The sequence below is a fragment of the Empidonax traillii genome, unplaced genomic scaffold, assembly GCF_003031625.1.
Source record: "Empidonax traillii isolate 1590-97213 ecotype Southwest subspecies unplaced genomic scaffold, ASM303162v1 scaffold3:size4013460, whole genome shotgun sequence".
Classification (NCBI taxonomy): domain Eukaryota; kingdom Metazoa; phylum Chordata; class Aves; order Passeriformes; family Tyrannidae; genus Empidonax; species Empidonax traillii.
Window position 1 is genome coordinate 2,196,778 of NW_020955196.1, and position 16,602 is coordinate 2,213,379.

At 42.5% G+C, this 16,602-nt stretch overlaps 1 protein-coding gene across 2 annotated transcripts in view; it reads left to right on the plus strand.

Annotated features, from left to right (window-relative positions):
* Window positions 1-16,602, plus strand: part of ECPAS (Ecm29 proteasome adaptor and scaffold) — a 59,057-nt gene extending 42,455 nt beyond the window's left edge. The window contains exons 31-49 of one of the 2 annotated variants that reach the window (XM_027910322.1): window positions 502-581; window positions 1,332-1,437; window positions 1,974-2,021; window positions 2,982-3,103; window positions 4,189-4,339; window positions 5,174-5,239; window positions 7,114-7,203; window positions 7,692-7,758; window positions 8,433-8,524; window positions 8,620-8,686; window positions 8,913-9,104; window positions 10,046-10,254; window positions 10,693-10,736; window positions 11,296-11,488; window positions 12,110-12,254; window positions 12,869-12,974; window positions 13,128-13,216; window positions 14,428-14,499; window positions 15,294-15,433. In XM_027910322.1, the coding sequence (XP_027766123.1) occupies window positions 502-581; window positions 1,332-1,437; window positions 1,974-2,021; window positions 2,982-3,103; window positions 4,189-4,339; window positions 5,174-5,239; window positions 7,114-7,203; window positions 7,692-7,758; window positions 8,433-8,524; window positions 8,620-8,686; window positions 8,913-9,104; window positions 10,046-10,254; window positions 10,693-10,736; window positions 11,296-11,488; window positions 12,110-12,254; window positions 12,869-12,974; window positions 13,128-13,216; window positions 14,428-14,499; window positions 15,294-15,433 (2,079 nt within the window). Of the gene's footprint in view, window positions 1-501; window positions 582-1,331; window positions 1,438-1,973; window positions 2,022-2,981; window positions 3,104-4,188; window positions 4,340-5,173; window positions 5,240-7,113; window positions 7,204-7,691; window positions 7,759-8,432; window positions 8,525-8,619; window positions 8,687-8,912; window positions 9,105-10,045; window positions 10,255-10,692; window positions 10,737-11,295; window positions 11,489-12,109; window positions 12,255-12,868; window positions 12,975-13,127; window positions 13,217-14,427; window positions 14,500-15,293 lie in introns of both variants that reach the window. The other variant, XM_027910261.1, reaches the window with a different exon arrangement.

Sequence of the window (16,602 nt, forward strand, 5' to 3'; positions counted from 1 at the left end):
TGATTTTGCTTATGATAAGCTCTTCATGAATCCTTATGGCCTAGGATGCCTTCCTAAACAAGAGCATCTAAATATAGTTCTCCATTTTTAAGTGGGAGGAAGCCCATTGAAGGATGCTGTTCCATCAGTTTGAGGAGAACTCCTCCCAGACATATTTCAGGAATAAGTGATTTTCTTAAGATGCTCTTGGCCAGGTTCTGCAAGGCCTGGAATTGGGTCCCTCATCAAAGCAAAATTGCTTCTCATGTAAATACATGTTTGGTGTTGCATTTTAACAGTGCAGTTGTTAAAGACCTTGAGAGACTCGTTAAGCAAGCAATGCAGAGAAAGACATGTCTAAAGCACAGTCAGAGTAAGTTTGCACAGCTCTGGCAAGAATTACTTCATCTGATGTGGCTGAAAGTAGGTTTTATTATCAAAAAGGACTCTCTTGTTATTGACTATAGGACAAAGATGCATAACCTGTGCTTATTTCATTATTTTTCCCTTTTTTAATAATAGGTTGATAAGTACATGAAGGAAATTCTTGAGGATTTGATCAGTAACCTAACAAGCAGTCTGTGGAGGATCAGAGAATCCAGGTATTGCTAGAAAAAGTATTAGATTTGTCTTTGAACCCCGGTTTTTTCTCTTCACCATAAACTTGTTAGCCTGCAGAAGTTGAGAGGGGAAAGAGGACACGTCCGTTCATCAAGATAAAGGCCAGCCTTGTAGCCCACCCTTGAAGTATGATACAATCTTGAAGCTATTTGTGTAATTGAGCCTAAAATCTTTTATTGCATGTAGCTTGATACTAAGCAGTGTTCTCTGAAGAATGAGTTTTCTGGTCAAAAATTTATTGCCTATCCTTAGTCCTGAAATATTGCTTTCCTTTAGAATTGTCAATATGACAATTGCGTACTTGGTGGCAGGATGCCATTTTTAATAAGCTACTTTTTGTTTTTAATGGTTTGTGGTGATACTCTGTTGAAATCTTTCATTTTAATTTCAATTCCAGACTTTATACCATTTTGATTTCTTCTTATCCTGTATTTACAGAAAAGAAATCTAAAACAATTTTGTAACCGGAATGTTTTCAATAGCAGTTTTCATCACAGCAGTCTTTCTCATTTGCTGTCAGTGGTTTTAGGTTTTACCTGAATGACTGAACATTTTTTCTCTGCTAAAGGTGATCTTATGATAGAGTAGGTTTAGGGTTTGAGGAAAATAAAGACTGTGAAACAGTTGTCAGATTTTTTTTAACCATTTACTTGTATTTATAATCATAGCTCTGTATATACCTATATCAAGTAAGTACACGGTGTGAAAGAAACTAAATTCCTTGTTTGCAGCTGTCTGGCACTAAATGACTTATTAAGAGGAAGACCTTTGGATGACATTATAGACAAGCTTCCAGAGATCTGGGAAATCCTGTTCAGAGTGCAAGATGACATTAAGGTAAGGGAACTGAGAATTGAACAGGAGTCTTCAACAAAAAGCAGTACAGTGATCCAGCTCTGAGATGTTTAAAGAGAGATTCTCTGACAAGTCAGCTTGAAGCCAGTGGGAGTGTTGAGTGTTAAGCAGAAGAAATTCAGGTTCCTTGCAATTAAAATTTCCATACCACCTTGGAAATTCTGTATTTTGAAATATTGGGGTTTTTTCCTGCTGTGCTTATTCTTGGTGATTCAGGATTTTTCCTGGATATACAACAGTTCCTGAGTATTTCCTTGACTATTGAATATAGAAACATTTATTTTGGCTGCTTGTGTATAACTTGTGTGTATGGGGTCCTTCCAGGTTTGATCTGTGTTAATGTATTAATTGTATCAGATATTCAGATGGACTAAAGCCAAAATTTCTTTCAAAGTTGTTATATTAAGTATTGGCCATGAAGATAGCTGTGTCAGTACTAGTGTTATACTTATCAATTAATATGAATCATTCTGTAAAAGAATAAAAGTAGCAACAGTGATTGTTGACTTCTCTTCTAGGAGACTGTGCGAAAGGCAGCAGAACTAGCCCTAAAAACTTTGAGCAAGGTAAAACTCTTGTTTCATCATGTACACGTAGGTAGACATGTATGGTTATGATGTCAGGTAATTGTTCGCTGTCGTATCTGCAGGAGTGACGTTTACCATAGTCTGTTGTCTTGAAAAGGTCTCTAGTGTAAGGTGCAGTTGTGAAAAACCGAATAGCCCCCTAGATAAGCATCACCACATAATGTCCTGTACTTTTGTTAATGCTGGTGAAGTCCTGTTGCTTGTGGATAACGTGATGTTAAGTTCTGTACAAGCAAAGGAAGGATAAAATTAACTGTTTTTTTTTAATCTCTGATGCCATTTTTCCCTCATTTAGGGGTGGGATTTCTTGTAACTTCAGCAGTTGACCTGGGCTGACTCATCTAGTTGACCAAGCCTAGTAGAACCTCAGTGATATGAAACAGTAATGAACTGTATTCTTCACTGGTGCTATTACTGACAAGATTTATTGGGTGTAGTACACATGTCATTTAATATTTTGCTTGGTAGTCCTGTAAAAAGTCATATTGTCATCCCAACCTTCGCAGTGCATAACATCTTAATGCTACAAGTGAGGATTTGGGCCCAAGATGTTATCACAAAATGTTGTGATTGAAGAATCTGTTCTAATGTGGGAGTTGCTGCTCTGCCCTGTGCAATGGTTGAATCCCTGTGGCTGAGATAGGCTGTCCCTCAGCTGAGAGGTCATTTGATTCATCTCTTCGTCCAGACTCAGGTCAAGACCTGTTAGGCTCTTAATTTGCCTTTTCTGGAAGCTGACTGTAGTTGAAACCTGTTTTAAGGATGTGTCTTAGGGTTTAAGTACCTTTTGGAGAGGAGAATGAAGGTGTAACAGCCTGGGTTTGTCTGTCAGCAGTTCCTCTATTTGCTGTTGCCTTCTGACTGAAGGAGGAAGTGCTTTAATGTATCTGAGGGGGAGGTTTGTACATGTTTGCAGTACTGATTCTCACCTGTCCCCAGGTCTGCGTGAAAATGTGTGATCCCTCCAAAGGAGCAGCAGGTCAGAAGACGATAGCTGTGTTGCTTCCTTGCCTCCTAGACAAAGGCATAGTAAGCACAGTTGCTGAAGTCCGATCTCTCAGGTTAGTTTTGCATCATATAAGTTTACCGGGAGTTGTCATGATTTGTCCCAAAGAGACCCAACTTACTCACCTGAGTTGCAGAATGTTCTTTGTGTTTGAAGTGACAAGTTGTTTCCTGAAAGAGCTTTCCTGCTGAGTAGTTTCTATCTGAGTTTAAGTAGCAGCTCTGAGAACTCTACCTGTCTTTGAGAGTGTCCGGCCTCTCTTCAAATATCCAGGTTCAGTTCCCAGCAGGAAGTTCTCTTTTCCCAAGAGAACTGATCTGCAAGCCGTGTGCTGTGCTAAAGCTGTCCTTTGGGACTCGCATATCTGTCCTGCGTGCAAACAAAAAATCCTGTGGTAGTTCTTCAAACAGCCAGGTCTGATTTCACAACTGGTTGTGAGTATTGACAGTTCATGTCCCAGATGTGACCGAATTTGGTCATGCTGTTCAAATACATTTTATGTCTTGTGATAGTTCAGTGCCCCTTGATGTGTAGGGACTTTATATGTTTATCAATTTGTAACCCTGTTTATTCCTTCATTTGCTTGAAGGACAGAAAAACTGGAGCGTAGCTCAGACTTGGAGTGTAGCTAGCTGGTCTTTGGAAAAATAATTGCTAGGAAGGTTGGAAAGCTCCTAACAAATGATAGTAAATATTTCTTGAGGTTTTTTTCATGCCTTTTGAATATATGAAAACCCTTTGTAAAAATGCAGCATGAGAGATGTGGTCTGTCTGCACTGACAAATGGTATTTGAATAGATCATTGGAACTTATTTTTTCTTGGACAGAAATAATGGATGTCTCTGGGTGACTTTGCTCAGCACTTCTTTAAAACATAGGAATGTGGTTTTTTTTTTTGTACATCTGTCTGCAGTACCGTCTCTTTGTTTACTTTGGTCAGGGTATCACAATCTCTGATCAAACCATAACATAACATCAGTTGGAAGTTCAGGGCTAGGGTATGACTTGGCTTAAGCAGAAAAATACACATACTTTTATTTACAGGTAGATTTATATTGTTGTATCTGAATTACAGTAGAACAGGTTTTTAATTCAGTCTGTGTGTTTCTCTTTTGACCTTCCCTTTAATCTTTTCTCCAGCATTAACACTCTTGTGAAGATCAGTAAAAGTGCTGGGTCTATGCTGAAACCTCATGCACCAAAACTTATCCCAGCCCTGCTGGAATCCTTGAGTGTGCTGGAGCCTCAAGTCCTCAATTATTTGAGTTTTTCTGCAACTGATCAAGAGAAAGTAAGTGCAGCTATAATGAGAAAGTATCAACAGAACAGATATAACAAAGATTTAAGCTTCATTAAGTAAACAGAAAAATAGCAGGTTTGTTTGGGAGGTGTTCAAAGATGCAAAGAGAAATAGCTATTGAATTACTAAAATTGATCATTGGAATATGACTGGACAAATGTGGGAGATTTTTTGAAGGATTGTGATTTTTTTTTTGTTTTTAATTCCCTAGACCACTACACATTTTAGAAAGTGAAAAACAATCTGTAAAAACTCTTACTAAGTGTCACTGCTATTTTTCCCAAGGGATTAACTTCAGTACTTCTTATAACTTAAATTAGAAGGTGTGCCATAGCAAAGTGTGCTGGAGGTGGATGTTGTCAGCACAATGTCCTTTAATCTTTCTCAAAGAACCATATTAAAAAATAGCAGTCTTCTGGGAAAGTGGTGGAAACCCACTGTTCAGAAGCAAATTTAGCTAATTTCATTGCAAAGAGGGAAAAGCTCTTTGGAAATGAGAAGAAAGTGAACAGTAGTTCAGAGTGGGATTTTTTTCCCCCTCTCTCCATCTTTCCTTCCATCCTTTGGTTTTTTCCCCATTCATGTGATGTCAGGACTGCATGTTTTAGTTCCTGTGCTCCAAGTAGAACATCCATCTTCCTCTGAAAGGGAAACATTCACAGACTGTAGGTATAATTGCTTTCTGTCTGTATGCATCTGAAATGGTGTGAGGTAGCGAGTTACAGCTGATGTTGCCCTTTCCACTATTTTCATGTTAAATTTACACTTGTGTTTGTTTGGGGGTTTTTCCTGGTTTTTGTTTGTTTTGGTTTTTTTGTTTTTTAGACTGCAATGGATAGTGCCAGACTTAGTGCTGTCAAGTCATCTCCCATGATGGAAACCATTAACATGGTAAGTTCTTGTTTCAGAAAGATTCCAGTGTAAAATATGTTGTAGGAGAAGAGTAGGAATTTAAATGGGAGCTTTACAGAATACCTCCACAGGGTTCAGTTCATTTTATTATCACATCTCCATGTGGCTGTCCACTTCCTTTTTCATGTACTGACTTCTCATCCCGTCACCAGTGCTTGCTCTTTAGATCTGTTGTGAGTAACCTTGGCTCCATTTAGAGTTGAATGGATTGTTTTTCCACCAGAAGATCTGCATACTTTGATGAAGAGGGCATCCTTCAATTGCTCTTTGGATGGGGGCTCAGCTTGTTCTGGATTATGCTAGCTAACAATTATCTTCATCTCTGGCCCACTGTTCCACAACCAGCTTCTCACCTGGGCCTCCAACTGATGATTGTCATCGTTCTTAAGCCACAAATGCTTAAGAATGTCCTGCCATTGCCTTGTGGTGCCTTGGATATCCCTACCTGGGCCTTGGCGGTGCTTTGGTGGTGGAGATATTTAGCAAAAGTGCCGATATCACTGAACACACAGTCAGCTGCTGGTGTTTGTCACTGTAGTTTCCTGCTGCTGGAGGAGAAGTTGCTGATGCCCAAATACTGTGCTGGAAGATCTGTCGTGGTAGAACAACCTGCCCTCTCTAAGAACCTGCCCCTTCCCAAAGAAAAGATCCCTCTTTTCTGCTTGGGCAGTGCACGCAGCCAGGGGCGTGTGGGCAGGTAAGGGATTGCTGAGCAAGTTTTAGGAGAAGCATAGCCAACAGAGCTGTTCTTTATTTTTTCTCCTTATGGAAAAATAACAACAGCAATCCCTCCTGTACAAAACAGTATGTAGAGCTGAGGTTTGGTGTCAGGTGAAACACATTCTAAAAATAGTGTGCAAAGTGATTGGGAATGAAAAGCTCCATGTAAAAATGTACTCAGGGCCACACCACAGGCTGCAGCAGCTGCTGCTGTCCCTCCTCCAGGACATGCCTTTCCTCTACCAGCCCTCAAGGGACGGTTGTGGTGCCCTGATTATCAATTGGGATTTCTTAGGGGAGAGGAGAGGTAGTAATGGCTTCTCTGGAGTAGTATGAAGACACCCTGGCTTATGAGCAACCTTCTCTGTATTCTGGGGCTGGCTGAAGATTATACAGAGTATTCCCTTCACCTTACCAGTACCAAAGGGGGCAGTAACAGCTATCTGACTTCTGAGGCTCAGAAAGAGTTACCTTCATTTAGTATGTGATCCTCGAATTTGCTAGAGATCAGATCTCCTCTCTGCAGACAGTGTGCTGGTAACATGAGGCTTTCTATTTCGCCCAGTGGCATTTTAAGTATAGCAGGTTAGAATTTATACCAATAATATCTTTCTTTATACCTTTATGTCACTTATACCACTTGTTTGTCTTGGTCTGTTTAAAAACTGTCTTGGCTGGTTTCATTTCATTGTCTAGTTTGGATACATTACTGCTTTCTGGTTTCAGACAGTTGGGAAAATTGTCCTGAGATAGGCACACCTCTGCATCTCTTTCTCTCTCCAAAAGGAGTTCTTGCTAGATGTTACTTTCAAGTTTTGTGAAGGGTTGGAGTGCAGGAGTACATCAGTCCCAGCAAATGATGATTTTAGCCGGGTCAGCTCAGCAGAGAAGTGGGACAAGAGAAGCTCTGCATGGTGGAAGCCACTTTGTGGTGGCTGCATCTTCTTGTGCAGCAAACTCAATTCAGCTGAGGACCAGCCATCAATGCTGAGGCAGTCTCAGCTGGAAGTACACCAGCTTAAGTCTGCCACCATTACCTTTCTTTTTTGTATTTTTTTTTGTTTTGGTTTGGTTTTTTGTTTTGTCTTGTTTTTCATTTTTTCCCCTCTTTCTCATCCCTTCCCTTTCTCTAGAGCTTGCAATATTTGGATGTATCCGTCCTGGGTGAGCTGGTTCCTCGTCTTTGTGAACTGGTCAAAAGTGGAGTAGGCCTTGGCACAAAGGTATGTCTGTGGTTTTAATAGTTCAGTATGAATGAGACCAAGCTGTCACTTTAAAAGACATAGTCAAAAGAACCATATTTACATTGATATTTCTCTGTATTCCCTTCTTCATTTCCAAATGGAGATGAAGTGTCATTTTACATCTGAGTCCCAACCCACTACATCACTATCCTGAAGGTGTGCTGCCCTAACCTCCCCTGGGCTACATGGCTCCTGTGACACTTGAGTGCAGAAGGTTGTCCTTGATTGTAAATCTTCCAGGACCATCTGTCTTGAGCGTGGGTCCTTTTTCACTTTCTAATTCAATTCTTGTCATTAATTTTTTACAAACTGTTTTACTGCATCAACCCTTGGCTTATCAGGATAGAGGCTGAGTGGGTCTAGATCAGGTCATACAAGTGCATGTAGCACTCCAGCAAGTATTAACAGTAATAACTAGGGGCTAATACTATTTTATCTTACCTTTGTTTTCCTTTGCAATCATCCAGGGAGGCTGTGCCAGTGTAATTGTGTCATTAACCACACAGTGCCCTCAAGACTTAACACCTTATTCAGGTACGATTTGTTTCCAGTGTCAGGTTTTACAGGGTGCTTTTTGTTGCTGTTGTATTTCCTCCCTTGATTTTATCACATGAGTGACCTTTACTGTGTATCTTTCTCAGAGAGCTGTTTGAAGTTACCTTTTTTTTGCTTGAGGACTTTTTGTTTGAGGTCCTGGGGGTGTTAAGTACCTCACCACGGTGGAAGAGGCAGAGGAAGGAGTTGAGGGAATTCACTGACATCCCGCAGGAACAGTCAGAAATATCTCTCTCAACTCTCTGGGGGCAGACTAACAAGCCCCGTGTTAGTGATGCACTGTCAGTAAGCATTTGTTCCTTCAAGTTGAGCTATGGGAGCACCATGAACAGGGACTTTGCATCATTGGGCCTCCTTTTTACAATTTATTGTGATTTGATAGTAGAAAGAAGATCACCTTCCTGTTGCAAAATAGAAAAAAAGCTGAAAGCATGATCAGGTGGGGTGCTCATAGTCAGGAACGTTATCAGTCAGGGTGTGCTAAACACTAGCACTGGTTTAAACATGAGGACCAGAGAGACCTATAGCCCCCCAAACATGCAGTGAGGAAAAAATACATAAATTCAGACAGTCTAATGAAATGCAGGCTATTGTAATTCTTGCCACAGCAATAAAACATGATACTTTTGAGAAAGCAAAGTCTCTTCCAACAGGCAAACTTATGAGCGCGTTACTTAGTGGCCTGACGGATCGCAACAGTGTGGTGCAGAAGTCCTTTGCCTTTGCTATGGGGCATCTAGTCCGGGTGAGTTGGGGTTGGGTTTGTGGTTTATCCTGCTTTTTTGCTGATGGGTTTTTTTTTGAAGTGTTTGAGTGATTTGAGTCTCTTTCCTGTTACAGACTTCCCGGGACAGTAGCACTGAGAAGCTGCTGCACAAACTCAGCAGTTGGTACATGGAAAAGGAAGGTATGTTGCTTTTGGAGTGTTCGGTTACAGAATACAGAGCAGAAAAAGTTCCTGGTTATGGCAAAAGCTAGTAAAGAAACACTTCTATATTGTGCATGCTTGGCTGAATAATTCCTACACATTGGTAACCATACTGTGCCTTACTCTGCTTCCCAAGAGGCAGACCAAGCAGTTAAAAGGACACCCCTGCTTCCCAGTCATAATGTGGCTTGTTTTGCTCCTTCAGAGCCAGTTTACAGAACAGGCTGTGCTTTAACTGTACATGCCATGGGACGCTACAGCCCAGATGTACTCAAGAACCATGCCAAGCATGTACTGCCATTGGCTTTTCTTGGAATGCATGAGGTTTCTGAAGAAGAGAAAGGAGATAAAGAGAATTCTACTCTGTGGACTGAAGTTTGGCAGGAAAATGTACCTGGTAAGTTGTGTTAAGATTAGTAAAGGTTTTTGGGAAACATGGGGCCAGAAATATCATGCTTTCTGGAATTCCGTTTTGGAAATACAGAGTTTTGGGAGTAAGATTTTGGAAGATTTTTTTCCACTTTCTTACTTGCTGAAAATTCTTGGATGAAGATTAGCTTCTCTGGCTATATATAAAGTAATTACAAGGGCATTGATCACAAGGATGGACAGACAGAGTTGAAAGAAGTATTTTAAGATTGTGAGACACTGAATGCCACTGTAATATAGCCCTGATCCTGGTACAGATAACTGGACATCTTTGGAAATTTTGATGCTAGCCATTAAGGGCTGAGGCACACTCTGAAGTTACGGAGCCTGTGTCTGTGGCTGGAGATCTGCCTGGTTATACCTATGGTTTTAACTTCAGTGAATGAATCTATGTTATAAAAGGGCTATTCTGTCTGTAGAGGAAGATCTGGATGCATGATACAATTGTTTGGCTGGCTGCTTCTGTGATGTGATTTCAGATCTCGTCCCTCAGTCACCAGGAGTTACAAAAAGGTTTTATAGTGACCTGTTCTTGAGAGAAAAAAATGAAAAAAGAAATTCTGTTCCTTAGAAACAGGCTAACACAATGTCTAGTGTTTGCTATATGGAAGGACTGAGCTGAGCTCTGTGTCTGGATACACAGCAAAGACTTTCTTTGGTGTTCCCTAGAAAGTGAATCTGTCTTCAAGTAGCCTGGGAGGAACTCTTCACCCCTTTGCCTGAAGTAGGCTTTTCTGATGTGTTTCATGGCCAAAAACCCCAATAAATCTGGAACTAGTTGTTTGGTTTTTGTTTTTAGGGAGATGGAGGGTGAGGGTTTGTTGTTTGTAGTTTTGGGTTTTTTTCCTAATAAGATCAGATTTTTTTGTTTTGTTGCAAAATTACAGTTTTCCTCCATTTGATGTGCAGGTACTCAAGGTGGCATCAGACTATATATGCAGGAGTTGATAACCATCGCCCAGAGGGCTCTGCAGTCCCAGTCCTGGAAGATGAAAGCCCAGGGAGCAGCTGCCATGGCATCAATTGCCAAACAGACAGGCTCCCTTGTTCCACCACATTTGGGAATGGTGCTCTCAGCACTGCTGCAAGGCCTGCCAGGGAGAACCTGGACAGGGAAGGTAAGAGGGAAGTGTCAGCTCATGGATCACTGTGAGCCCAGTAGCATGTGTTCCTTAATCCAGGAAATATACTGTTCTGTGCTGCAGAGCAGCACAGGTAAGTTCTTTTGCCCTGCGTTTAGCAGATAACACAAATGACAGGGAAGATAAGTAGATTGCTTTAGGAACTGGGTTACCACTTAAAACTACTTCCACTGCACCATATTCTAGCCTTGAGGGGTACTAGCATGTGCTCAGAGGCACTGCAAGGCCCCTTTCTGCTGCCAGTTCAGTGCAGTCCTTTGCAGCCTCTACAACAGGAATAGGAGGAGACAGACATTGCTTCTCACAATTGGTGTCACAAGCCTATTTCCCCACTGCCTGTTGCAGCAGAGTACAAAGGTTTCCCCTGTGTGGCAGGATTGCCATTTGACTGTGTGTCCGTTTTACTCATTGCAGGAGGAGCTGTTAAAGGCCATTGCCAGTGTTGTCTCTGCGTGCAGGTAAGTGTCTTGAATGAGGTGGTACCCTCGGGTTCTGAGATCTCAAAAAGGAGTAACAGTGTTACTGCCTAATGGGGTGCTAAGAGACTCTGGAAAGTTTGTGATTGCCATTCTGATCTCCTTCTCAGCACGTGAGAAGTCTCTGTCCACTTTGCATATCGATGTGTGGGGTTACTGCTGAAAGCTGGGAGGGGCAAGTGGTGCTTCAGAGACACCTGCAGAAGTAAGTGCTTGATTTAGGGAGGAAGAGGATGTTGAGAGGCCAGAATTGCTACGAGGAAAGAAGAGACTAAGGGTAAAGATGGACACCTTAAACGGAAAGAGAGAGGAAGAGGTAGAAGTGTAGTGAAGGGGGTAAGTGCCTTGGAGCCTGTGAGAAAAGAGGAAAGAAAAACAGAACAGACAAAGAGCAAGGAAGAGCACCAGAGTGTAACTTCTGTTACAACTGCTAGTAGGCAATTGAGTGCCTGGGCATAGGAATTAATTTCTATCTGGGAAAAACCGTTTTTGGGAACAGAGTAACATGGGTCTGATAGTTCCTGTGTGCCTTGCATTTCAGTGCAGAGCTGCAGAAGTCAGTGCCTGGTCAGCCCACCATCAAAGATACTGTCCAGGCTGTCCTGAAAGAATGTCTTAAAGAGAACCTGAAGTATAAGCTGGTGGCGCTGCGCTGTGCAGCTGAGGTGCTGCAGGCAACAAAGGAAGACCGGTTCCAGGAACTTACAGAAATCGTCTTTCCCATGATAAAGAAGGTGACAATTCAGCTTCTTGAGCTTTCTCTATCAAATCAAAACACCCAAGTGGTGACAGTCCAGCTGATGCTGGCCATGTGCCAGGCTTCTGCCCAGAAAGCTGCTGGTGTGAGGGAAACCCCACATTCAGCCAGGTCTTTGGTGGGGCTGATACCAGATTGTTGATGAGCCCTGGAGGGTTATACCTGTGCTGAATTACCACAACTGTTATCTAGACAGTCCTCCCTGTGGTGTCCAGCACTGCCCTGATACAGCATTAAAAGTTAATTTCTGGCTGCTCTACAAGGAGCAGGAGACTCCTGGGAAGCTGTGTAGAATGCTTCTGTTTAGTATCATCAGAGCTTGGCAGCTCTGCGAGTGGGGCTTGTACAGCACAGGCAGATGTTTGGATGCCAGGCCACAGAGCCTGTGGGTGCACAGAGCCTGTGGTGCACTCCCACAGGCTGCTGATGCCACTTGAGCTGCCAGAGCCCTGGTGGCCTGTCCCCTCTGTGTGGAGGAACAGGCTGGGTACAAGGACTGGTGTGTGCAGACACCGGGGAAGGCTGAGCTGCACTGCAGTGTGTGCCTAGCCTGCCTTTATCCTTCTGTCAATCATACCTTCCCCCTTGTCCTCCCCAGAACTCCCTGGAGAGCATGGGTGCGGGTTTCCCAAAGCATGATGAAGAGGATGAGGACATGAGGGAGAAAGAGGTGCAGATGGAGTCCCTGATCTGTGCCTTCGAGACCCTGGGCAAAGCCTGGCCAAGGAGCCCAGAAACACAGCGTAAGTCAGCTAATGATGTGCAGAGCAAACTGTTTCCTCTTAAAATGAAAAGCAGGAGGGAGGGAGGAACCTGGAGATCATGTGGGGAGTGGGGAGGCTTTTGAGAAGATGCAGGATCTTGCTGCCTGCAGCTTGCAAGATATTCGTGAGAAAGTTGCCCCAACAGCTTTCCTGCAGAGTAGCCCATCCTCAGGGAAATTCCATTTACTGTTGTCCTTAATTCACTTCACAAAAATGTTCTGAGTTTGCAGACTTGCAGGATGCCTGAGGTGGCTTAGCTGATGAAAAGCAGCCTAGTTCTGCTGCTCCCATTTATGTCTGAATCAAAGCAGACATGAAGATGGAGGATGGAGGAACTAGGAATATCTGGGAGGGGAAAAATTTTGCTTTTATTAGCATGGCAGAGTGTGTAATGCAGCTGTTTCATCTTCCAGCATTTGCACAAGTGAGTTGATATGAAGATTGTCAGGGTCACGTGTTACAGGATGTTGACTTGGTCGTATGCAGTAACTAGCTTGATGTCACTTGGAGAGGAGCACCTGGGAAACAGACTAGGAAGTGTTTCCTTCTGCCTTTCTCTGTGGTAACAAAACGACATTCTTATTTTCCTGTAGGTTGCTATCGCCAAGAATTTTGCAAGTTGATGTGTGACCGTCTGAAACTCAGCACGTGGAAAGTGCAGCTTGGAGTGCTACAAGCCATGAATGCCTACTTTCAAGGGTAATTCTTCTTTCTGCAAATCACTTCAGTGATTTGTCTTCTGTTTGCTTCAGACTATTTAATGAACTTGAGGATGACACTGGATTCTTGGAGAAGTTGGACAGACTTCTTTCTCGGTGGTGCAGGGTGCCTGACTGTGTTTGCATTTGACAGGCTAATGCTGTTTGATGCGGAGCACTCCGATCCTGTGGCTTTGACAGAAATACTGTTGGAAACCTGTTCCTCTATCACCCATTCTTTAGGTAAATTGACTTCTCTTGGTTTATGATTGATGAATTGCTTGTTAATACATTTGTCCTCTGGGGGGTTGGCTGGTAGAGGAAATACAATGAACATAAGATGTCAGAGGTAACATTTTTCCCTCCCTTGTGCTGGACTGTGATTCCTGTGATATTGCAGTAACTGTTTGAGACTGTACTGTGCAGAGTGCAGTGCACAGAGAAGTGCACTCCTCTGGTGCAAGAGGGCTCTTAAAGGAGAGGGAGAGGCAGACTGCAGGCTATGCAACCTCTCAGAACTGCAAATCAGAAACACAGTAATTTTCTTCATGGAGAAGGTGGGCCCCACGTAATCAAGCTATTCCTGATATTAAAAAAAACATATTTTTCTCTTCTACAGTTCAAGGCTTCTTGGATACATATGCATTATGTATCCAAGATTATAGTATCCAAGTATCCAAGAGATACCCCAAATTTTCTCAGAGAGCCAGTGCATGAAGCTCCAAGGCTTTCAGGAAGTTTGTGCTCTCCCTGAGCTGGATGCCCATGCAGATACAAGTGCTACCTGTGGCATGTTGACAGTCATGGGGCTCTTCAGTACTTTGTCCTATGTTCCCACTTGTCCTATGACTGTAACAGTGCCCTGGCTCACATATCTGCATGTGGCTCTTGTTTCTGCTGTGCCTGAAGGCAGCACCCACTTTAGCACTAGCTACCAATTCAGATACTCCTTTGGAGAAAGTTTTCTTTTAGATATCAATCCTCATGGAATGAAGATTATTAAGGTACTCACCTTAATAAGATTTTAGCTCAGAGAGCAAATAACTTCTTGTGACAAGCTTGTGCTTGGTCGTGTAGGGTTTATATACCCTCACCTAATGCTACTTGTTAATATTTTTATGATCTACAGCAGTACAACTCCCCAGAATGGTCTGTTACACACAGTTGTCTGTGATCCCACTGCAGCTGTGCCAGGTGTAAGGAACAGGAGCTGTGTAGTAGCAGGGGCAATGCACAAGGTTTAGCTGACTTGTCAACCTCCAGCTGTTCACTTTCTGTCATTCAAATGTACCTAACTGAGGAGCACTGCAGACTGACAGCACAAATGAGAGCTCAGTGAATTGTGCTAATAGAAGTGGTCTGGAGACCACAGTGGTGACTGCTTTTTGTACAGTGTGCATTTGGTTCTCAGTGTGGTTGTGGGCTTTCATGTTTGTTTTCTTTAAATCCCTTAGAAAACAAAAGCTACACGTCCATAAGAACAGAAGCTTTATCTGTGATACAACTGCTGCTCACCAAACTACAAGGTGAGACTTTTTTGCTTGCCACTTGAAGAGCCACTGTTGGGTAAAAATGGCCGCTGGTTGAATTGCCTGGAACCATGGAGAGATGGCCTTACCTTCTGCTTGCAGCACTGGGCAATTCTGGGGCAGCTGGGACTTGGGAGTTGGGGAGGGCTTGAAATAACTGGGACTGAAGTCAAGGTCTAAAAAAGAACTGTTGGTTACTCCTTGGATGAGGAAAATTCAGCAAGGAGGATCCCATGGGGAGCACACAGAACTGACTGTCTTGTCAGATTCTGCGTTATGTTCAGTCTCCATAGAGAAGGGAGCTTCTGTTTGTTCCTTTCTACCCTTTCAGTGTCAAGTTTAGTTCCTCGTTGTTATGTAGGATTTAAACCTTGCGGAATTGACTTCAGAGGATGGGTCTGGTCAGGTCTCAAGGTCGTAGGTGTCCTGTAGCAAATTTTTTCTTTGGATTTTTGTTATGCATTTTGTGTTTCCTTTATTCTACAAATCTTCTTACATGCCTCTTTCATGAAGGAGTTGTAAGGGAAATGCTTGGTTCTTTAGGCCTTTGTATTCACATGTTACAGGCTTAGACAGTGAAGCCTAGCCTAAGTGAGAGACACTCCCTGTGCAGGAAGCAGTGTGTGCACCCGAGTGTCCGGTTGAATTTGCGTTCTCCTGAAAGGGCAGTATGGACTGCCAGGGAAAGGTTAAGGCAGTTGCTGTTTCAGCCTGTCTGGGGAAAGAGATGACCTTTTGGGGTTTTTTGGTGTTCTGATGTTCATGTCCAATGTCCGTTTTTATCTACACAGAAACTCAACAGTGGGAAAGCCTGACACCAGAAAGCAGGGAGCACCTCATTCGTTCATTGTCCACAATGGCGTCAGATAGCAGACCCGAGCTACAAGAGAGGGCGTTTGTATTGAAGAAAACACTTGAAAACCTTGATTAAGTTGTAAAAAGTAAATTTCAAAGTGCCATGTAAAACAAAAACAAAAAAGTGCAGTGGTCTGAAAACCAAGTGGGGAAATGAAGATTACTCTGTAGGATGCATCATTCCTGGCCAAAATAAAAAATGCCTTAATTTCTTTTCCCCGTTAATGTTATTTTTACTCTTTTAAGCTGATGGTTACTTGTTTTATCAGTAAATACCTCTAACAGTCTGCCCTAGAATGTAAGTGTGCAACATGAAAAATGCAAGGGCAAGATGCTTTTTTTTTTCTTTAAATCAGCAAAAGAATGTTACATCCCCTTTGTCCTTCAAAGGAACTGTTGAAAAACCATCAGTGCAGAAAGTGAAAGCATATGTGATTTTCACTTGTTGTGTATGTAGAGATCTGTTAGCTGGTGTATAAACAGGAAATCTTCGGGACTCTGCAATAGTGCTGGTGTTCATCTTAAGAGAACTAAATGCTTCCCTTGATGAGGGATGTATTTAAGTCCCGTGGCATCCCAGGGGCAGGGTTTCATCTGACACCCACCTCTGCATCTGCTTGCTCCTCCCTTGCAGCCTGTTGTCTGTGCATGATGAAAGGCAGAGTACTGTTAACTTTGCTCCTTCCTCCTTCTCTGACCTCAACATGGATTGACCGAGATTATGCCTTCCCCAGCTGGCAACCTCGGCCTCCCAAACTTTAAATGAGAACTTTTTTCCTCAAAGGATGCACAAGAGAGCACTTTACTGAGCTGTGTGGGACGAAGTTTGGGCTAGCTGGTACCCAGGTGGAACACTGCTCTTCTCAAAATTGTTTTGCATGGACACTCCTCACCTCCAGGAAATTAAAAAATACCCAGAAAACAATCTTTTCTAGATATGTTTTTGAAGAGCGTTTGAAGTTTGCAATGACACATTTTTTTTAAGAGTGGTAATGTTTTATTCCCTTCCTGTTCGTAAACTTGTTCTTGCTTTGGAAACCTGTAACAATTTAGACTTGTCAATATTTGTAAGAAACTGAATCACCTGTCATTTATCAGAGCCCAAGTCATGATGGTTTCTAGCAAATACTTTTTAATTTGCACTTAAGAAGCAAGATTATATCTGCAGTAACATGGGAGTAAAATTGCTCTATGGTGATGTGGCCATGCTGCCTATCTCTTTTTTTTTTTTTTTTTTTTCCCCCC